Source organism: Mya arenaria, chromosome 15 (assembly GCF_026914265.1).
Source record: "Mya arenaria isolate MELC-2E11 chromosome 15, ASM2691426v1".
Classification (NCBI taxonomy): domain Eukaryota; kingdom Metazoa; phylum Mollusca; class Bivalvia; order Myida; family Myidae; genus Mya; species Mya arenaria.
Genome location: NC_069136.1, coordinates 24,983,948 through 25,007,837, shown reverse-complemented (window position 1 = coordinate 25,007,837; position 23,890 = coordinate 24,983,948). Strand labels below are relative to the sequence as shown.

The window sequence follows — 23,890 nt, the reverse complement described above, 5'->3', positions numbered from 1 at the left end:
ATTTCAGAAGACAGACGATTCATTGCTCTTGGACTGTATTGTCAACTGTCTTTATTTCTGAAGACAGACGGTGCTGTGCTCTTGGACTGTATTGTCAACTGTCTGTATTTCTGAAGACAGACGTTGCTGTGCTCTTGGACTGTATTGTCAACTGTCTGTATTTCTGAAGACAGACGTTGCTGTGCTCTTGGACTGTATTGTAAACTGTCTGTATTTCTGAAGACAGACGATTCTCTGCTCTTGGACTGTATTGTCAACTGTCTGTATTTCTGAAGACAGACGTTGCTGTGCTCTTGGACTGTATTGTAAACTGTCTGTATTTCTAAAGACAGACGGTGCTGTGCAGTTGGACTGTATTTCAGAAGACAGACGATTCATTGCTCTTGGACTGTATTGTAAACTGTCTGTATTTCTGAAGACAGACGGTGCTGTGCAGTTGGACTGTATTTCTAAAGACAGACGATGCTGTGCTCTTGGACTGTATTGTAAACTGTCTGTATTTCTAAAGACAGACGGTGCTGTGCAGTTGGACTGTATTTCTAAAGACAGACGATGCTGTGCTCTTGGACTGTATTGTAAACTGTCTGTATTTCTAAAGACAGACGGTGCTGTGCAGTTGGACTGTATTTCTAAAGACAGACGATGCTGTGCTCTTGGACTGTATTGTAAACTGTCTGTATTTCTAAAGACAGACGGTGCTGTGCAGTTGGACTGTATTTCAGAAGACAGACGATTCATTGCTCTTGGACTGTATTGTCAACTGTCTTTATTTCTGAAGACAGACGATGCTGTGCAGTTGGACTGTATTTCTAAAGACAGACGATTCTCTACTCTTCGACTGTATTGTAATCTGTCTGTATTTTTAAAGACAGACGATGCTGTGCAGTTGGACTGTATTTCTAAAGACAGACGATTCTCTGCTCTTGGACTGTATTGTAAACTGTCTGTATTTCTGAAGACAGACGATGCTGTGCTCTTGGACTGTATTGTAAACTGTCTGTATTTCTAAAGACAGACGGTGCTGTGCAGTTGGACTGTATTTCAGAAGACAGACGATTCATTGCTCTTGGACTGTATTGTCAACTGTCTTTATTTCTGAAGACAGACGATGCTGTGCAGTTGGACTGTATTTCTAAAGACAGACGATTCTCTACTCTCCGACTGTATTGTAATCTGTCTGTATTTTTAAAGACAGACGATGCTGTGCTGTTGGACTGTATTGTAAACCGCATGTTTGTCTAAAGGCAGACGATTCTGTGCTCTTGGACTGTTTTGTTATCCGCTTATAAATTTCTAAAAACAGACGACATGCGATTCTATGGTCATTTAAAATCGCTGGACTCCGCACATCTTGCATACAAAAACGGAAAGGTTATTGTTGACATATATATAATAATTGCATTTTTGATATCGGAAGCGTTACTTATGTATTAAACGACAAAAGCTTAATATATATATAAAGACATGCACTAGTTCTGGATGCTGAATTTTGAACCTTTTGATCAATGCGTGGACATCACATGACTAATGGAACAAACACAATAATCAATGCCATGATAATCTGTTTGTGACCTGTATTATTTGTCGGTCCTTTTAACCGTGACTTTTATAACAAAATTACGTTCAATTGAAATAAATAAAAAAATCATTTTGTCTGCAATTTCGTCATTTACTGTTGCGGTTCTAGAAATTAACGTTAGAGGTGCGCACTTTTGGACAGGCAGGCGGGTAGGGGTCCTCTGCCGACGAAATGAATGGCAAAATTGAGTCTAAAAGGGTGCATTTTTGTGTATTTTATGCATATTTTTTCTACCATAAATGTTGAACTGGAGATTTTCCAGGAAGACGCACGCCTCAACACGGATCTGCTTGTAAATTATTCATGATTCGCTAAAAGGCTTTTCGATTTCATGAGAGAATGTACATAATTACAAATTTAATTTGGAAAAAAAAATGATGCGAAAGAGAAACGAATTTTATCATCGTCGATTATAATAATTACATGTGAAGTAATAGTTCAAAGCTGGTAGTATTAAGTTGCATGATAATGACGATGCTGCTGCTACAGAGCTGCACACCACGGTATCCACATCGCTGGCTACTTCAATCGATTGTTTTCATAGCTCTTGTGGAGCTTTATCCTGATTTCAACAAAGCTCGCACTTAATCAAATATATTACTGGCAGACATCAAACTAAGGTAAGATGGAATAGTCCGACTAATGACACAAATTGAAATTCAGTCAAATGGAATAGACCGACTCATGGCATTTATCAACATACAATACAATTGAAAAGTTCGGGGATAATGGCACATGTCAGACTTTAGTAAAATGGAAAAGTCCGACTTTTACCACATGTCAAAAAATAGTAAAATGGAATAGTCCGACTAATGGACTCTTCTCATTTTTTTGCCCATATATGGTAAACGGTTGTCCGGCAGGGGGCGTGGTGACAGTTCCTTCGAACACGTGATTCTCGTCCATTTCAAGATCATGGTACATAACGCTTGCCTTAACTATATTTGGGCAGCCAATCACTATGTTTATTGTCGAATTTGCAGGAAGGTCTTTCCACAGTGGCTTATACAAGGTGCATTTTAGTTCAAGAGCTGCCTCAAACGCGACCGGAAATCCAGAGTGCACGTGACTTGCTTGGTTACAGTCAACCATGAAGGTAGCAACTGGTCTGAAGTTACCATCGTCTTCTTCCTTTCCAAACAAGGTAAATTTGTAATATCCCTCAAACGGAAACCGCATTTTTATTGAAATACCTCGGTCTTTTGCTGTGATCAGACAATAGTTCGTTAAATCGACCCTTTCGTCGATATGTTCAAGTTTTGCCATACATTTCACATTCCTTTTCGTCTTTAATGGCAGAATCATTTCGCCTGAATTGCACGTATACTCACAACACTTTGTTATATCAGAACTGAACCCAAACTTTGAATAACTTGGCACCGCGCCAAATATTCGAAAATTTGGCGGGAACTGTCTAAGTTGTTGATGGACATCGATACATTTTAGAATATAGGTGACTAATAGTTCGGATTTTCCGGCGGCGTCCAGTGATTTCTGTCCGTATATGTTTAGCAGGTAGTCGACTGGTTCAGGGGGTCGAACCGTGATTTTGAGTGTTCTATTGTCAAGCTTGCACGCAAAGAAGAACCGGTCTAGATTTCTGCTTCCGTCTTTTCGCTGAAAAAGGAATCTATGTATTACCCATGAGAAGCACCTAGTGATGTAAGCTCGGGATATCAAGCTTTTGGAAAAGTGATGGCATGGTATCATATCTCATAGTCTGAAGTGCCATTAAAATCGTAGCCCAAGACAACATTGGCAGCAATTATGATTACTTAGCAACTATATATCTCGTCTTGAACAACACAGGCCATTTTATATAACTGCACCCCTCATTCAAAGTCCTAACTCTCAATGCACCAACACAACCTTTCCTTAACTGAATCGTGTACTCCTATACTAGTTAAATGTAAAATTCGGTGAAAGCTTAATCTCTTTTGCCACTTTACAACTTCATTACAAATTTAAAATCCAACATTATATCACCATTTAATAAAATTAAATATAAAAACAGACCAAAGGTATTAATCGTGCATCTGAATTTTAACAGTGCCTAAGTATAACTTTATATGTTAATTATCATTCTCGACGATGATAGAAATGGCAAGATATATATAACGAAGACAAATCAATAAATAACATTATTCTTATTAAGACGACGGCGTTGATGATACGCATGATGATAAGGATAATATTAAAAAATATCATTGGCAAAAACATTTAACAACATCTGAGTTATTTTCCAAGCCTCCTTTCCCTACCAACTGACCTTCCAAGCCCAACCACATGCATGTCTTTCCCCACCTCATACCTGAAATTGTACCGAGTATTCCTCAAGCACATCTGCTACCTCCTGAAGGCGGACCTCGAGGTCTCGACTGACCGTGATGATGTGATGCTGCGTGTGGGTGACCGGCTTAACATCCCACTCCAATGCGGCGCGCTCCAGCTTCAATCTGCAAGGACAGTTAGTAAATATTTTAAAGTAAAGCCGAGGAATTCTGTCACCTCCAACCCCAATTTCAAGCTCCCATATGTGGCGGGGCAAACGGCAGCTATGTCATGGAGAAGTGTTTCACCTATTAAAATGTGCTTGGACTGATGAAGTAACATGTTGGAATGGGCAACAACTCTATAGTTCCTCGTGATCCTACGTCAAGAGGTAAGATAACTCTACAAATCATGTCTGTTTGAAAAGGTAATTGTAAAAATACAAGAGCACACTTACCTCTGGTTGAATGAGTTAGCACTGATTGGGGACGCAAGAAGTTGCCATCGGGAGCTGGCCCGCAGGTCACCGTCCATGAAAGGGAAGTGGTCTACTATCATCTTGTCCGGGTCCACGATGAAATAAAACTCCTAGATTACAGTTAATGTATACTGTAATAATTGTGTAAACATGCAACGTTTTTAATTACCATTGAATTGTAACTTTCAACTGCGCTTTTATTGCAAAATAAATCCGTAACACAACAAAGAAAACAAGTAACACGGTATGATTTTGTAACACAAACAATATAAATAACATTAAGGAAGTCGCCCCTGTTAAAATCCCATTCTCGTACCTGAAAGTGTCTGTTCCACTTCCTTTTCCGGTCCACGAGCCCGGCGCCCCACGAGCAGTCAATAAAGAACCAGTTCCGGTTGATGTAGACGGCGTTCCAGAAGTGACATAGGTGGCTCTCCGTAAAGTTAATGATGTCGCCTATCTGGTACTCCTTACCCTTGACAATACCCTGGATGACCTTCACGGGGATACCCTCGAACCTGAGAAAGGTATTGAAAGTACATGCAGATGATGATGTCAACAATCCGGTACTCGTAACCTTGGCAATACCATTGATGACCTTCATAGGGACGCCATCAGACCTGGTTGTGAAATTGGTAGAACATGTACATAAATTTGATGATGTCCCCTATCTGGTATTTTTTACCCTTGACAATACCCTGGGCGACCTTCACAGTGACACTCTTTAATCTGAGACAAATATTAAGTTTACATGAGGTTGAAGAAGTTTACGATCCGGTATTCGTAACCCTTTGCAATGTCATTGATGACCCTCGGACCTGGTTGTAAAATTGATAGAGTATATACATTCATTTGACTTTGACCACTATTTGGTATTTTAACCCTTGGCAATATCCTGGTTGGCTTTCATATGGACTCCCTTGAACGTGGATTATATAATGACATTTTATGAAGTTGATCACGTCCCCTATCTGGTAGTTGTTACCACTTGACTATACCGTGGATGACGTGCACAGTGATACCTTCGAACCTGGATGAGATATTGATAGTACATGAAGTTGATGGTGTCGCCTGTCTGATATTCGAAACCCTTTACAATACCCTCGATGACGTTCATAGGGATTTACTTGAACCGTGATGAGACATATACTTTGTAGATAGCGGGTGCGTCTTAGTCACGAACGTACTAGAACAAAGAACAATTACATACGCCCAGTTTAGTTTTCAAGCGATTGCTACACTTATATAGCGATTATGATGTTGGTGTACTCACCGGAGTTGGCCAGGCCAGTCCAAGGACCACTCAAAAATTTACCTGAATTTGCGACAAGGAGGTTTGTGTAGATGTCCGTTATTATGTCACTTCAAATGGCCCGGATTTAGGCCAAACTAAATTTATCTACATCGAACGGAAAGGACATTGACGTATTTTTCATAATAAGAGAAGCCAATCAGACAGCGGCGACTACGTTGGCTAAATCTTAGAGGCGAGCCTCATTCTTATGCCACACATTATTAACCAGACAGTAGGGCCCGTCATGTGACACTTGACATAACCTGCACTAGAGGGTTAGGAGGTTGGCGTAATCCTCGGGCTTGGTAGGGCCCGTCAATGGGCCAATATACATTTACCAGATCGTGAGGCCTATTACATTGTAGTACTATTTGCACTATTTACCTGCACATGGCGGCGAGGAGGTTTGCGTACCCTTCTGATATAGTGACACCAGTGCCGAGAACGTCCTCCGCCTCCACGGACTGCAACTGAGACTCCCCGTAATATCCGTCAACGTCAAACCTACACACGTTAAGGTATTTGGTAAAGACTCATAAGAAATGACATACAATACAAGTAGTCTTTTTAATAAAATTTATCAAATCTACACATTGTAAACATGGCTATATCATTAAAATCATTGACAGCGAAAAGCAAAAAGTATAACCAAAATGTTTTCAAAGTAAGATCCAAATTTCCGCTAGAATTATCTCAAACTTGGTAAATACTATCGTATTTATTTCGGATAGTGTCCAGATATCACACAATGACCAGTATACATGTATCAACTAATATATTAGCTGAATATTGAAGAAAGCTACAGCTTATTTCGTAAAATGACGTACGCGACGTTAAACGTGATCCAGCGGTAAAACATGCGCACGAGCTGCAGGTGGTTCTCCGCACCTTCCCGGAAGTAAGTCACCAACGCCGCCACCGACTCACGTGCACTGAACGGCGCCTACGGGAAACAAAGGATTACTTTTATTTAAACGTACTTTGTAAACTGAACGGTATATAAACCGTCATTTAATTAGGGTCCAGACCGTGTATAATGTGGTTTCCATAGTGAAGGAATACATACATACTGTATATATTACAATTATAAACACCCGTTAAAGGCCTCAAATCGATCACTATAACAGCTGAATGTCCGAATATTTGTATAGTATTCGTCTAGCGCCAACAAATCTCATCGACGACGACGACTCAAATAGGCAAAACTGTTCCTTTACTTTTTAAGCAACCCAGCTACAGACGACCTTAACAAAGATGATCAACAAACCTTGACTGCGTGTTTGTCAAACATGTTGAATTGATGTGTGTTGTGGACGATGTCGCGTTTCCGGTAGGTTGGCGGGCGCGGCTCCGGGTCCCTTTGGTCCACCTCCTGTACGGCGAGGTCCTCAAATCCCCAGCCTGACCGCGTAATTCCCGTCAGGTTAAACTTCTGTTAAAGGGTTATGAAAGGTATGTGAATGGACGACATTTATCTATATTGCAGTTGTGATACATGTACAATGAAACCAATTCTGAAATACAATATGAAAACATTACACTGATTACGACATCTCGGAAACCATGGAACGCGATTACAAACGAAAACAAATGAGATGATATTGATTGAACTAAGATTATCCGAGAAAAACAACGCAAAATACAGAAGTCGAATGCACTTCCAAATCTTATTTAATCTAACAGATGCAGTATTATCAAAAAACCAACGCGATAAATCAATTAAAAATCAATCAAACCGTACTGCGGGATTTTGTACGGTGGGTTCGTGGGCGACATTTTTTCGGGTCGTCGTTTCCGGTTCAAAGACAAAGTTACCATTAGCGTCTACATTCTGACCTTCCATGAACTTCTGTTTAATTTCTTGTTCCCGTAAACCTCTGAAAGGGTAATACGGGTGCGATAACAAGAGATTCAATTTTACTTTTCTCATTTTATCTATTTATTCAGTCTTCTTTAGATATGTTGATATAGAAATTGCCAGAAGATGCACATACATATATTTGATGTTGTGTACAACGAATGCTGTTGAATAGTACTTTTATAAACTGCGTGTAATTATAAATATATTCAATGAGTTGATCGAGTGAGTTGAATTATCGACGAGAACCTAACAATTATAACCCTTAACTGTGTTATTTTTCCAGGCATGAGTCTTAAATATCAAAGATGAAAATGATTGTGACGTGTGTAAATATAAATATTTACTGAACATGACTAATCAGTGTATTGTAACCTATTAGCCTGTTCCTCGAGTTTGACGAGTTGTTCGTGTTTGCGGGCAATTTCTTCCTGCACCTCGGCCTGTTTCCGCCGGAAGAGCGCCTCATCCTCCTTCACCAACTGAAAGTTGTGCTTTTCCTGACGACGCCTCACCTGTGTTGGATGGAAGTATAGAAAAGTATTCATTAAAAACAAGTCAAAAGAGATCTGAACCTAGTGCAAATACTAGTTATATAATTTTTCATCACTGGTAAATGTTATGGTATGGTATTTACCTGTATAATGGTGTTACCTCCAGTTATTGTTCACATATACCACAATTACCTCTATACTTATTTAGGCACTTTTATCACCATTATCTCCAATTTGTGTTTCTATATGTAGATATACCAAAGTTATCTAGAGCCTTTGTTCATGAGTATACTGAGGTTACCTACCACCATTACCTACGATTTGTGTTTCTATATGCAGATGTACTGAGGTTATCTCGAGCGTTTGTTCATGTATATAAACAAGTTTATCTCGAGCCTTTGTTCGTGTATACCGAGGTTACATCCATATTTAGTTACTGTTAACCACCTTTATCTCCGATTTGTGTTTCTATTTTTACCTTTACAATGGTTAACGCGAAATTTGTAAATACACGTATAAACAACCGTTACCTCCATATTCAGTTCCCTTATTTCACAGTTACCTCCACTTTCCTAAAAAATAACCGTTATTTCTGTATTATGTTCCTTTAAACCACGGTTACTTCCACTTTGTTCAAATAACCACCCATTACTTCTAAATTAAGCTAAATTAAGTTCCTGTTTAGCACGGTTGCATACACTGTGATCAAATAACCACCGGCTACTTCTAAAGTAAGTAAATTTTTCCCACGGTTACCTCCACATAAAAAACCCAATCGTTTCTTCTAAATAAAGTTTCTGTATACCACGGATACCTCCAGTTTTTGCTCCTGCATCCTCTTGACCTCTTGATCTTTTGCCCGCTTCTTGACTTTCACTTCTCGGATTGCCTGCGCCTCTCGGTTCTCCTGCAAACAACGACTTGTTGCAAATCCTGCACCATAACCAGCTTTAAAACATCAGTGGCCTTTGTCTGTGTATCCACATATACACATATAGGGCGCATCTCAACATACATTAATTACTAGACAGGCACCATGACCAGCATTTATAACACCAGGAACTTTTGTTTGTGTACCCCATATACACAAATAGAGCTCATCTTATCCCACATTAACTACAAGCCCTTTACAATGGCCAGCTTTATAACATCAGTGGCCTTTGTTTGTGTACCCCCATATACACAAATAGAGCCCATCTTATTATACATTAACTACAAGCCCTTTACAATGGCCAGCTTTATAACATCAGTGGCCTTTGTTTGTGTACCCTCATATACACAAATAGAGCCCATCTTATTATACATTAACTACAAGCCCTTTACAATGGCCAGCTTTATAACATCAGTGGCCTTTGTTTGTGTACCCCCATATACACAAATAGCGCTCATCTTATCCCACATTAACTACAAGCCCTGTACAATGGCCAGCTTTATAACATCAGTCGCCTTTGTTTGTGTATCCCCATATGTACATACAGAGCCCATCTTGTCATACATTAACTACAAGCCCTTTACAATGGCCAGCTTTATAACACCAGGAGCTTTTGTTTGTGTACCCCATATACACAAATAGAGCCCATCTTATCCCACATTAACTACAAGCCCTTTACAATGGCCAGCTTTATAACATCAGTGGCCTTTGTCTACGTATCCCCATATACACAAATAGAGCCCATCTTATTACACATTAACTACACGCCATGCACCATGACCAGCTTTATAACATCAGTGGCCTTTGTCTACGTATCCCCATATACACAAATAGAGCCCATCTTGTCCTACATTAACTACAAGCCATTTACAATGGCCAGCTTTATAACATCAGTGGCCTTTGTTTGTGTATCCCCATATACACAAATAAAGCCCATCTTATTATACATTAACTACGAGCACTGTACAATAACCAGCTTTATAACATCAGTGGCCTTTGTTTGTGTACCCTCATATACACAAATAGAGCCCATCTTGTCATACATTAACTACAAGCACTGTACAATAACCAGCTTTATAACATCAGTGGCCTTTGTTTGTGTATCCCCATACACACAAATAGAGCCCATCTTGTCATACATTAACTACAAGCCCTGCACAATGACTAGCTTTTTTAACATCAGTGACCTTAGTTTGTGTTCCCCATACATACAAATGATCCCATTGTATTATACATTAACTACAAGCCCTGCACAATGACCAGCTTTTTAACATCAATGGCTTTTGTTTGTGTATCCCCATACACACAAATAAAGCCCATCTTATTATGCATTAACTACAAGCCCTGCACAATGACCAGATTTTTAACATTAGTGGCCTTGTTTGTGTATCCCCATACACACAAATAGAGCCCATCTTATTATACATTAACTACAAGCCCTGCACAATGACCAGCTTTATAACATCAGTGGCCTTTGTTTGTGTATCCCCATACACACAAATAGAGCCCATCTTATTATACATTAACTACAAGCCCTGCACAATGACCAGCTTTTTAACATCAGTGGCCTTGTTTGTGTATCCCCATACACACAAATAGAGCCCATCTTATTATACATTAACTACAAGCCCTGCACAATGACCAGCTTTTTAACATCAGTGGCCTTGTTTGTGTATCCCCATACACACAAATAGAGCCCATCTTATTATACATTAACTACAAGCCCTGTACAATGACCAGCTTTTTAACATCAGTGGCCTTTGTTTGTGTATCCCCATACACACAAATAGAGCCCATCTTATTATACATTAACTACAAGCCCTGCACAATGACCAGCTTTTTAACATCAGTGGCCTTGTTTGTGTATCCCCATACACACAAATAGAGCCCATCTTATTATACATTAACTACAAGCCCTGTACAATGACCAGCTTTTTAACATCAGTGGCCTTTGTTTGTGTATCCCCATGTACACAAATAGCGCTCATCTTATTATACATTAACAACAAGCCCTGCACAATGACCAGCTTTTTAACATCAGTGGCCTTGTTTGTGTATCCCCATACACACAAATAGAGCCCATCTTATTATACATTAACTACAAGCCCTGCACAATGACCAGCTTTTTAACATCAGTGGCCTTTGTTTGTGTATCCCCATACACACAAATAGAGCCCATCTTATTATACATTAACAACAAGCCCTGCACAATGACCAGCTTTTTAACATCAGTGGCCTTGTTTGTGTATCCCCATATATACATACAGAGCCCATCTTGTCATACATTAACTACAAGCCCTGCACAATGACCAGCTTTTTAACATCAGTGGCCTTTGTTTGTGTATCCCCATATATAAATACAGAGCCCATCTTGTCATACATTAACTACAAGCCCTGCACAATGACCAGCTTTTTAACATCAGTGGCCTTTGTTTGTGTATCCCCATATGTACATACAGAGCCCATCTTGTCATACATTAACTACAAGCCCTGCACAATGACCAGCTTTTTAACATCAGTGGCCTTGTTTGTGTATCCACATATACACAAATAGAGCCCATCTTACCATACATTAACAACAAGCCCTGCACAATGACCAGCGTTATAACATCAGTGGCCTTTGCTCGTGTATCCCCATATATACATACAGAGCCCATCTTGTCATACATTAACAACAAGCCCTGTACTATGACCAGCTTTTTAACATCAGTGGCCTTTGTTTGTGTATCCCCATATATACATACAGAGCCCATCTTATGATACATTAACAACAAGCCCTGCACAATGACCAGCTTTATAACATCAGTAAATTTTCTATTTAAAAGAAATTGTAATAATATATTTGAAAACGAAGCGCTCTCTTAAAGAAATGGTCCAACGAACACCAGCCTAGTTAGCATACTTTAAAAAGACAACTTTATTGATGCTTAGAAAGAGAATTTAATATTTTAAGATCTTGACATATAAATGCATTTATAAAGCAATAACAGAATGATATATATACATAACAAAAAAACAAACAAAGAAGTAACCGCTTTTTTGTTAGTTTACATCTAACCAAATAAATAAATGTGACCGCACACCTTGATCAATCTATTGGCCTTCGTCTCGCGGCCCTTATACTGCGGTAGCTGTGGTGTAGGGAGTGTGTATTCGTCCTCCAGGTCCGACAACTCTGTCAACAAAAGCTGGTTGGAGTGTTTCGCCCTTGGCCGAGGTCGCCCGGCAGGGGGCGGCTGGTTTAGGTCGGAACTTACGCATCCCATTTGACGGTTCAGTAAGTTACGAAGGCCCACTCAAGGAGCGATGATGCGATCGTCCAGTATCAATTCATGTGTAAACTAATCCGAGATCTTTTAGGCTGTGTTAATTGATGAGTTAAGGTGTTGAACGAATCCATCGTGTCTTTTATTTGTACTAAGTAATGCATTATTAGTCCATCGAAAAAGTAGAATTATCCTTTCAAATAATGATATTGATACACTGAATGAATAAAACAGATGTATGGAATGAAAACTTAAATTTAACGTTAAAATTAATTTATCAGAAATATATCCACCATTACCACTCGATTTTTACTTAAACTTTAAAATATACAAAGATAATAGAAACTTTAGAGAGCCGGATCAAATTACACTTTATTGTTTAAAAACTATTTGAGTTTAACCAGGCATTTCAATTTTATAGTCTTTCAGTTATCGTGTATGTCAATGTTTATATGAAAATTAAATTGGTCTAATTACAAATATTTAGGTTTCAATAATACGTCATCGACTAAACATTTAAATAAGTTGTTTTTACTTTTAATCGGAAATATGATCTGAATTGTAACTAAGCGTTCTACTGTCGGCTAAAGCAAAATGCACTCTTGTATTTAATTTAAATTTTTCAATCCTGTCGTATTTTTCTAGCAAATACGATTCTAAGCATGTACACATGAGTTTGAAGGCCACAGAAAGCTATATAAATAATTTACATACTATTATCTTCTTTTTTTGTAAGCTGTCAAAGGTGGTTTTGATGCTCTATGGATCATACACCAGCGTGACGTTAGACGGAATCTACCACTAGTGCGGCCTCATAATGGTCTTTAATATTTGAGACAATATATACGCTTAAACTGAAAACTTTATTGTGCAATTGCACAGATATTTAAAACATGATTTTTAAAGAACATATGCAACATGTGTTTCAACATGTGTTTATCATTCGATAATGATAATGGTCACAACAAAGGTAAAGCATACGAATGAGTTCTCAAACAAGGACGCTGTATCATTGATTTGCACGATACCCGTGTCCTGTCTCGAAACTTATACCGATAAAACACATACGAGTTTAAAACAAGTCAACTGGTACTGTTGAACATTCTCGTACATGTAACTACTACACACTTACAATCTGATAATTGTCTCAACATGACGCGTGTCAAAACCTCACACTTGTCTAAACCTCACACTTCTCTTAAAGGGGCTAGACACCAGATGATACAATTGCAAGAAAGAAGAAAAATTGTTGTCAAAAACTTACATAAAAATTGACCTCATTGTGTACAACGCATTAAATCTTACTGATGAGTCACATCGCTTACGACTCAAGCATTTTTCAATGTTTTTGCGCAATTCGAAATTTACTGGAGTTGTCTACAATTTTTTCCAGTAGGTTTAAAAATAGCGTCGGTACATTGTTGCGTTTATTATTTTAACCATGTAAAGTGATGTATAATCGGCCCACTTCTAGCTCGCATTAACTATTCTGGGCTTGTTTTGAGGAAATACTTACTTGCCGTTTGTAAGACCATCTGGTTTCTAGACCCTTTTGAACATTACATTTGTCTCGACTTCCGAATCGTCTCATTTTTCACTTTTGTCTTAACCTCAAATTTGTCTAATATCTTACTTGTTCAAATTCATAGCTCACACTTATCCTAACCTCACACTTGTCTCAACCTCACACTTTTATCAACCCCACCCTTGTTTCAACCTCACATTTGTTACAACCTTACTCAAGTCTCCACCCTCATGAGTCGGAATCTCACACTTTTCGCAACCTGAAGCATTAACTGTTTTTCACCGTTATACATAAACTTGGTAAAACGGGTAAAAAACATATTGAACATACGTTTATAAAAATAAATCAAAATATTAATCTATTCTTCGGATATATAGTTTCACGATAGCTACAACAATTGTTTTATAATCTAATATCTATGTTAACAAATATCCGTAACGTCATACAGGGGTGCAAGCTTCACAATAAAAAAAAAACTATAAGGAACCTTATGAAAATTACTAAATCTTTAAATATACTCTTGTGAATGACTTATACATTGACAACTTTGTGAATTTTCAGCATAAATTAATAACAATACAGACAGAAAGTTATTTTTCTCAAAATAAAAAGTTATATTTAATATATAATTATTTTGCAACCATGTATAAAACTTTAAAAAGCGAAATTATTCTGATTCAGGTAAAAGTTTTCACACCAACTATATCCCATCCAATTTAAAACTATCACTTATATTTGATGTCATTATCGGGGATATGAACGCAATTCGTACTCTACACACTTTGACCAGCCGGATTGCGTTCATACCCCAATAATAACATGAACCCCGCAATTCATTCCTTAAATGAAACACAATGCACATACAAACGTTAAGATATATACCTGTTACCTGATCTTACTTAAATCGTATTGTAAGCAAATAAACTATCATTTCTTTACTGAACCTCTTCAAAAGATGCAACAAATTAAATTGCATATATGGAAGATACGTATATAAAATCGGTGCATATATAGGTTTCCTCTGTGTTAACTCTTGGCCAGACATTTTGACAGTACCCATTGCTATACTTTTGAACATTTAAACGTTAGACCATATATTTGACCGTGTGATAAAGATGTGCCATTATCGGATTTACCTGCAATTAAGTTCATGAATTCTATTTCTACATCATTAACGCTTTGTTTACCATTATATTTTTCACCGTAATACGAGTTTTCCCCTCTAAGTCGTTGTCGCACGGAATAAATCACTCCTTGGCGAACATCAATTTTCTTGTCTAAATGTATGTATTCGTACCTCGTGTCATTTTGGTAGTAAAGATTTACATTCTGTGTCAACACGACTATCTGGTCCTCAAGGATTTCCAACGAGCCAGTCAAACTACCAGGTTGACAAGGCAGATAGAGGGCTACACTATGAAGAACCACACCTTTTGACGTGCTGAAGCTTATTCCATCTTGTTTTCCCTGGTATCCCCATCCGTCTATACCATTAGAAAATCTTTCAACGCGGAATGAGTTAACGTTCTTCTTTCGTTCGCCTAGTTCTTTTAAAAAGGTGACCTTCTCACTGTCAGATAAAATGTTTTCTTGTACGACATTGTAGGTAAATGATTCAAACGACATTCCAGCAATATCAACCAGCAGTATTAGTTCCCCAAGTTTTTGTCTCAGAGTCTGGTCCGTCACTTCAAGCCCGGTCGTAGAGCAAGATTGTTTCGCCCATTTCTTACAAGAAGCGTAAACCTCTTCTGGTGGTAGTTTTGGTGTTGTTTTTTCTTGCTCAAGTACATACCGCATGGTTTCTGAGGAAATGCTCAAAAATCCATCACTTTCAAATACTAGATCAGGGTTTTCGGATACAAAGGACAGACATTGTTGAATTAATTCTTTTTCCTCGAACTTCGAAGCTTGGTCGAGGATGATACAGACATTCTCGACTGCAATTTCCTTTTCAAGAAATGTCTTGCAGCGGTTTGTTAAGGGTTGGATATCGTATTTTTTGGCCGCGTACATCGTGGCCATGACGGAATCAGGCATTAGCTGTATTTCTCCCGTATACATAAACCTGGAAAAAGAACGAAATATCAGTAAACAATACGATGTTTTGTATAGGCAGAAACAAACAAAGTTGTTCAAGTCATTTTTATCACACACACACACACACACACACACACACACACACGCACACACACACACGCGCGCGCGCACACGCACGCGCGAACGCACGCACACACTCACACCAAATCCGTTCGAGGAATCTTAAATATGTTTAATGAAATTATTGGGTAATTAACCGCACCTGACGATCGTTCTGAAGACGTCTGCTTCCACATCAGGTATTTCCACAACGCTGGCTTCCGGAAGTGAGCCACAAAACATCGTATAGAACACCGGTGAGCGGCTTGCCAGCATGAATCGGTGACACCTCACTTCCTGTTTTTCTTTTCCCGCCAAGATAGTGACATCACATAGTACGTCAGCATCAAGCATATGCACGTTCGTGACGGCGAACGGTTCCTCGTGTTGCCAGGCTTCAGACATATTGGTAGTTTGCGGTCTACAATTAACATTGATAACTATTGAGGCTATTCAACGATATAAATGAAACTGTGGCGAGAGTATCAAATAATTCATATTCCAAAAAACTTACTTACCTTCATGTTTTACGGGTAACGTCAATTTGTATACGTTTTACGTAACAGTTTAATGTGCTAGGGAGTTGAGTTTTACTAAAGACAGTTTTGTCGCATTTTTGTCCAGAGTTGGTTTGAGCCAGAGCGAAGAGTATTTCTTATTTATGAAAAAATGTTTTATGTCAAGATTCAGACAAATTCATGCGGACTTTAGATGAGATAAGTTTAAAGAAAGATACAATAGTACACAGTGGCGGATCCAGGTTTCTCAGTTAGGGGGGCGTAACTGCTGAAATTGACTTCTGTTGGCCGCTAAGGCCCCCATGTGTTTTCATGGTAATTCAGGGGGTCGGAGGCCTTCGCGACGGCCTCAAGCTCTTAAACTATTGCATGTGTTTACTATGGAACGCCGGAGCTCAATGCTTCTTGCGAAATGCGCTATAAAATTGCTATATATAGAACAATAGTTTCATTTTCGACCAATCGAATGGCCGGGTACGGAATTACGGAAGCTCGTGCTATGTGAAATCTAAATATAGTAACACCTCCTGAATAACGGATTTCCTTTGCATCTCGCATGAAGCATTTTAAAAGCATTTAGCATCTCGCATTTTGCACAAAAATCATTTCCCAAAAAGCATTTCGCATATGGCATAACACAATCAAATTGAATCGAACAAAATATTGTGCACGTTCCGAACTGCTCCCGGCAGTGAAGGGGATGTAAGACATAGGCTACTGATACTGCTACAGAAATATTATTATACGGTGGAAGAAACGATACTCTTTCTAACCTAACGCGTTTACAGCAATATACAGAGTTGCACATCTTGCTATTCGCAATCTAACTGACTTTCTGGCATATTTTCTCTAGGACACCTCTTTACTTTACCGTTTCTGAATATTATATTGTATTGGTGTGTTTATATATGTTATTCTAATGAATAGACACAACAAACGTATTATTTTTCACCTCTATTACATGCAGATAAAAGTATTTTTCAAATTAATGTGTTCCTTTTTTCATTTCATACACAATGATTCTGCTCAATTTATGCTAACAACGGTAAAAAATATTGAATCGAAGCTTTTCGCATTTCGCAAAAAGAATTTAGCATTAAGCAATTCGCAAAAAGCATTTCGCATAAAGCATTAAGCGTTTTGCAAAAAACATTAAGCATTATGCAAAAAGCATGAAGTATTCCGCATTTCGCAAGAAGCATTGCGCCCCGGCGTTCCATAGTTTACACTGTTTTTACAAAGCTTGAACTGCGAGAGACACTTTGTAACGTAGTAAAGCCGTTAAGCTGATCGTCACCTCCCTATAGATCAAGTTTTTTCCCCGCATAAATTGAAAGACCTTGGTAAAATTGAAAAAGTAATTCATACAGTTATTGGGCAAACTTTAATGTTTGTTCAGTGACACCGAGTGAAAGTGTCTGCTTTAAGCAAGTAGTCCGCTGAATTCTCGTGTATTTGATCTATTAAGTTAATCTTGTTTCATATTATCGGATTTGGTGAAAATGTTACTGGATTGCTAAACGGTTTAGACGCCGAGTTACTCGGCGTCTGATCCGGATCCAATCTGGTTGACGACATCACTACAGTCGCTATCGGCATGCTTAGGGTTACAAACAAAACTTTATCGAAATTACCCATTCACTTCATATCTTACTTGGCGATTAATGAGGATGAGTATGATGATGTTAGCATTGTTCTACAGTAGGACAATGTTTTTGTCCGATTAAGTATTCTGCATTACGTGTCGTCTGATCTGAGCAGGGTCTAAACTTATCAATGTAGACGGCATGTGGTTATTTTGAGTTGTTAACAGTGCAGAGTCAGATCATATGCCGTACATCCAAAGCAGCGTCTGATCTTATTCTAAATTTACTGCCATTCATTTCTAGTTTATTGTTTTAAGTCGCTTTATACTGACTTCTGCGAATATATTCAGAGAAGGTGAAATATTAACTCCTTTCCGGCTGATGATATAATTAATATGGAAACAGCTTGGATCCATATAAGATGACAAGCTACTCGGCGTCTGATATGATTCAAAGCTGTTTGACACTCCCGCCATATCAATCTTTCGAACAGATTTGTTTAGCATAAGACAGTCGCTTATAGAAATAAACTTTAAAATACTTCCAAAGTCAAAGAAATGTGAAGACAAATAAAAAAAAATTGTTTGCACAGAACGTAGTCTGCTGGGTGCTATTCTGTACATTGTATTTAGTCATTATGACGAACGATCCGAAAAGTGAAACAGACGAGCAAACGTCTGTTTCACTGACTTCTCAGGGTTAATACATTCAACAAAATGTCGAATAAAACCAGAACATATTTTATTAAAATAACTGTTGTGTCCGATATTCCCCGCATGTATTTCAGCCGTCCGATATTCACTACAAAACTACGCATGTGCCCGATTGAACGGCGTTTTACTTCCTGCGTATAGCCGTAAAAACGGAGGATAGCCAAACGCTAACACATTATACTGAATACGTCATAATAGATAATTTAATCGATAAGAGCGTTACACAACGTCTCGGACCGATTATGTTTCGTAAGAGTCCAATGTGGCCAAATAGATGTTCGATACAACCACGGTAAATCGAGATCTATTTTTTTGTGTGGAGCAAATCATAACCTTAAAAGCTATCTACAATGATGGAACGATATTAATAATTTATACATATACTTGGAAAATTTTAGAGGGGGGCGCGCGCCGGGTCCGCCCCCCCCCCCCTGGATCCGCCTATGGTACATTTACATCCTGGTTATATAGCGTAAATACTCATTGTCTTAAAAAGCAGTAAATATCAGAAGCAATCATGAAATAGGAACACGGAATTATTTTGAGCTCAGTAACTCATTGTTTTCGCAAGCCGTCGCTATTCCAAACCAGTAACCTCTCATTGATTGATAATGATATACGAAACAATATCATATTTAGTCTGAGTATCAAATTGCAACCATTCCTATTTATGCACCATACCTGCATATAAAATGAAATAAATTATGTTGTATTCTTTATAAGCTTAGCATTTTAACATGCTCGGCGCTACTACAAGCACTACTGTCTAGCGGTGAACTATTTTAGTTTTGGGCCACCAAAAAACCTTGACTTAATATTGACGAATACCTTTAACCAAGTTATTTAAGTGCACTGTTTGACGGGATACATATCAGATGGGCGAACGGGCTTAATTAAATACATGTCAGTCACAATAACACTTGTAACGTTCCTTAAACTAAAGTCAGTGGTTTTAGATACTTGTTCAGTAATCTATAATATTTACATACATTTATACGATTGAAATTGCTCTGATGTGCTTATGAACTATTATATCATGCACATACATAATGATTCACAAAACCAATATGACAAAGTGCAAATACTTACCAAATTGGCAAATGCAAGTTTCGATTTCAAACCGAAAGTAAGAGTATGGTTAAACACAACTAAATTTAAACCATCATTCGACTTGACTTGCAAACTAAAGGATCAGCTTCTGCAAATGTTGTTGTTTTTAGCATGAATGAAAGAAGTTAACGTAATACTAAAAACAGTTTAACATAACCGAAACATCGAGATAACACAGTTCGACACGGCGAGTTTTGACTGTAATGATTATATTGCTGCTGCTGCTGCTGCTGCTGCTAATGATGATGATGAGGTTAAGCAGCATTACTGAATGTGCCCCCTCACCCCTGATACCGAACAATATAGGCTTTTAATATGTTGTTGGCTGTTTGGGGGTCTTCAAACAATTATATTGTAATACTTGGGATTTAGCAGTAAGTACAATACAAACTAAAAGTAGATCTATGTTATTCTGTAAAAGCTGAGGGCTAGTGCCGACGGAAATCGGACCAATGATGGTAAACATATTAATGTTGTGAATGACTGAAAATGAAGTTTTATGTAAGTTTATGCAATGGTTAAATCTGAGGATTACGATCTGAAACCAAAGTTACTCTAACATCTGATCATGCTTTTGTATGCTTCTAAAACGGGTGGTAATACCAATTTTGGGGCTTTATTGGCATATTTAAGAAAATGCTTACTGGTTAATTCTGTACATTTTTAGAACACATGTTCATCCTATATCTGATAAATGGCATACTCAAATAACGATCAAAGGGAGTCGATTGTTTTTCTAATCCATGTATGTATACTATAGGGTGGTTTAGATCAGCATCTGATAACTCTCTGCTTAAAGAAGAACTGTCATTGTATTATGGAAGTTATAGAGTAACCCGAGACACGGTTTAGACTTTAATGGAAATAGTGTCTACTTAAATGTTGACGATATATGATTTATTGCTCCTGTATTTATAACTTAATGTTTCTACAGTCTCTCGTAAATGCAAATAATTATTTATTTTCTAAGTGAATTTCTTTTTGTTAAAAATATTGTTCTATACTTTTCCCTTTTAGAACACATGTTTGGAACGTTTTTTGTCATTGCGATTGTCTGGTTCGGCAGGATTTCTTACAAACTGGCCTATCTATCATTTCCATATACACGAGACTGGAAGAGGTTTTGTTCACTTGACTGTCAACCCAGAGTTCGTAGTTTATTTGACTGTCAACCCAGGGTTTGTAGTTCACGTGACTGTTACCGCAGTGGTCGTAGTTCAATTAAATGTCAACCCAGGGGTCGTAGTTCACTTGAATATCAACTCTGGGGCCGCAGTTGTACAACAAGGGGCAGTAGTTCACTTGAATGTCAACCCAGGGGCCATAATTGTACACCAAAGGCCGTAGTTCACTTGACTGTCAACCCAGGGTCATAGTTCACTTGATTGTCAACCCAGGGTTCGTAGTTCACTTTGACTGTCAACCTAGGGTTCGTAGTTCACTTGACTGTCAGCCCAGGGTTCGTAGTTTACTTTACTATCAAGCTAGGGGTCGTAGTTCACTTGACTGTCAACCCAGGGTTCGTAGTTCACTTGACTGTCAACCCAGGGTTCGTAGTTTACTTTACTGTCAACCTAGGGGTCGTTGTTAATTTGACTGTCAACCCAGGGTCGTAGTTTACATGACTGTCAACCCATGGTTCGTAGTTCACTTGACTGTCAACATTTCTTTTTAATTTAAGATTATGTTGAAATTAAGACCTATTATTTAAACGTATTCGACGTCGATGGTAATGTTGACTCTGCACTGACTAAAGCTTGGCTTTCAAAATGTATATGTTTTAGCTACGATTTCCCATGAATAGACAAGTTAGATGGAAATCATGGCTGAAATCGTGACAGTAATTGAGACAGTGTGAGTCAGTCTTAAATTATTGTATCACTTGTTCAGGTCCAATAAACAATAAAAATGTGTTTTCTTCTTTCCTGACATAAAATACAAAACAACCATTTACTCACCAAAAGTTCTACGTTTCAAGTAGAACTCCAAATATACACAAAGGCTCGGACCTATTAAAAACAATCAACTTATGCCATTCTTTATAAAAGCTGGTTGGGGACATCGCGGTTATCTTTTATCATTTCAACTGTTATCACTGATATCAATACTCATGCATGTATACATAGATAGCAGTTACTACTTGGTAAGAGGGTAATTTAATTTGTATAATACTGTATAATACTGCATTTTAAAGATAAAGAGAAAACGTTGTATGGTTAAACATGGCATTCATTTGCTCTCTGATCTAAATATTTTCTAAACTGAATCAAGCTCTTTAATCAATTGCTTTAATGCATATGAATACAATATACTGCCAATAGTTCAGATACAATTCTGTTTGACTCTTAACTGTTTGATTTTCGAGTCAGGAAAACGTTTAAATGCACACACAGGACTGAAATTGCTAGTGTACGAAGTCTGTATCCGCACTCTGCACAGGTTAAAATTGCTGTGTTTAATGTGTCCGAATGAGCATCCGATCCATAATCTCGAATATTTATTGAAAACGGAATTAAAAGTCATTGTTTGGTTTGAAAAATTTAGCATGACCTTAAAAAGTGACACACTATTGTGGAACGAGATTTTATAACAGCAAAGCTCGCGATAGCTTTTAGTTTATATCAGACAGTCAGGATCCTTCATCTCAAATTCTGAAGTATTTATGAATCAATCGGCCACATAAATTAAAGACACAATACAATAATATATTACCATTTTGTCATGTGCAACGAAGATTTTTGAAGTCAAAGTTTTACGATCTAACAATAGAGTTTCGATATGATAGCAACCACTGTTAGTCTAATTGTACATGCCCCCGTATTGTTTACTCTACGTCACGCGTTTTGACAGCGCCCATCGCTAGACATTTACATGTTCAAAAGTTATACCATGTACTTGAATACAATCGGAGGAGGAAGCTACCCTCTATTAAACCCATGATTTCTATTTCTACATCATTAATACTCTCTTTATATTTGGCATTTCGACCTCTATACATGCATGAGATGTTACCACAAAGTCGTTTTCGTACGGAATAGATCACCCCTTGGTGAATATCAATTTTCCTGTCTAACTGTATGTTTGCATAAATCCTAACACCGTGGTCAAGATTCACATTCTGTTTCAACACGACTGTCCGATCCTCAAGAATTTCAAACGAGCCAGATAAACTTCCACCATGAGGCAGGAAGTGGCCAACACAGCAAAGCATCACATCTCTAGATGTTTGAAAACGTATTCCGTCTTGAAATACTTTGTAAGCCTTGCGATCATTATTTTTTAACATGACAAACACGTTAGAAAATATCTCAACAAGGAATGATTTTGCTTCTTTCTTTTGCCGTTGCCTTATATCTGTCAGAATTTTTATATATTATTTTTTCAGACAAAATGTCATCCTGGCCAACGTTGTTCATAAACGATTCAAATGTCATAATTTCAAAATTAACCAGACATATCAAGTCCCCCAATTTCTGCCTGAGGTCCTGACCAGTCATCTCTTTTCCTGAACACGCCTGTTTTGCCCATCTCTTACAAGATTCATACACTTCTTCAGGTGGTAGGTTTGGTGTATCATTTCCCCTCTCAAGAATCAACTTTAATGCTTCCGGAGACATGCTCAAAACCCCATCAGTTTGAAAAACTTGCACAGCGTATTTTGATACTAGTGACAGGCATTGTTGAATCAAATATGTTTCATCAAACTTCAAAGGTTGGTCAAGGATCATACAGACATTGTCGATTGCAATTTCCTTTCAAGCAATGTCTTGCATCGGTTTGTCAAGAGTTAGATGTCGTATTTCTTGGTAGCGTATATCGCGGCCACTACAGTATATGACATTTACTGTATTTTTCCGTGTACGTGAACCTGAAAGGGAACAAAATGGAAGGAATTTATTATAAACAAACAATGCAAATTTTACAAATTGGTTGAACATTCTTACATTCTTGGACAGGTAAAGAACTATACAACTCTTATCTTAAACACGCTTTTGTCGCTAAAAAACTCTGATCGTTGCAAGTAATGTTAGCTCCATGTATAACAAAACTGCCGGTCACTATATGCATCTCATGCCGTGTACTTGATTTTCAACATAACAGGGGATTATAACGTGGCGGCGCCGACCT

The 23,890-nt window shown here is 38.0% G+C and overlaps 1 protein-coding gene across 3 annotated transcripts; it reads right to left on the bottom strand.

The window, feature by feature from the left end:
• Positions 1–1,770: 1,770 nt before the first annotated feature.
• On the bottom strand, positions 1,771–19,765 carry LOC128219731 (uncharacterized). Of its 3 annotated transcripts, none has more exons than XM_052927683.1 (14): positions 19,742–19,765; positions 15,999–16,256; positions 15,127–15,764; positions 11,989–12,080; positions 8,789–8,881; positions 7,856–7,995; positions 7,364–7,499; positions 6,890–7,054; positions 6,450–6,565; positions 6,007–6,126; positions 4,645–4,846; positions 4,308–4,408; positions 3,891–4,035; positions 1,771–3,196 (listed from the first exon to the last, which is right to left on the bottom strand). In XM_052927683.1, the coding sequence occupies exons 2-14, from the start codon at positions 16,238–16,240 to the stop codon at positions 2,360–2,362; spliced, it is 3,027 nt and encodes a 1,008-aa protein (XP_052783643.1). In that variant the 5' UTR covers positions 16,241–16,256; positions 19,742–19,765; the 3' UTR covers positions 1,771–2,359. The 3 variants fall into 3 exon arrangements, with proteins under 3 accessions (XP_052783643.1, XP_052783642.1, XP_052783641.1); XM_052927682.1 differs by lacking the exon at positions 19,742–19,765 and adding an exon at positions 19,642–19,667 and having other exon boundaries at positions 4,308–4,438; XM_052927681.1 differs by having other exon boundaries at positions 1,772–3,196; positions 4,308–4,438.
• Positions 19,766–23,890: the final 4,125 nt, after the last annotated feature.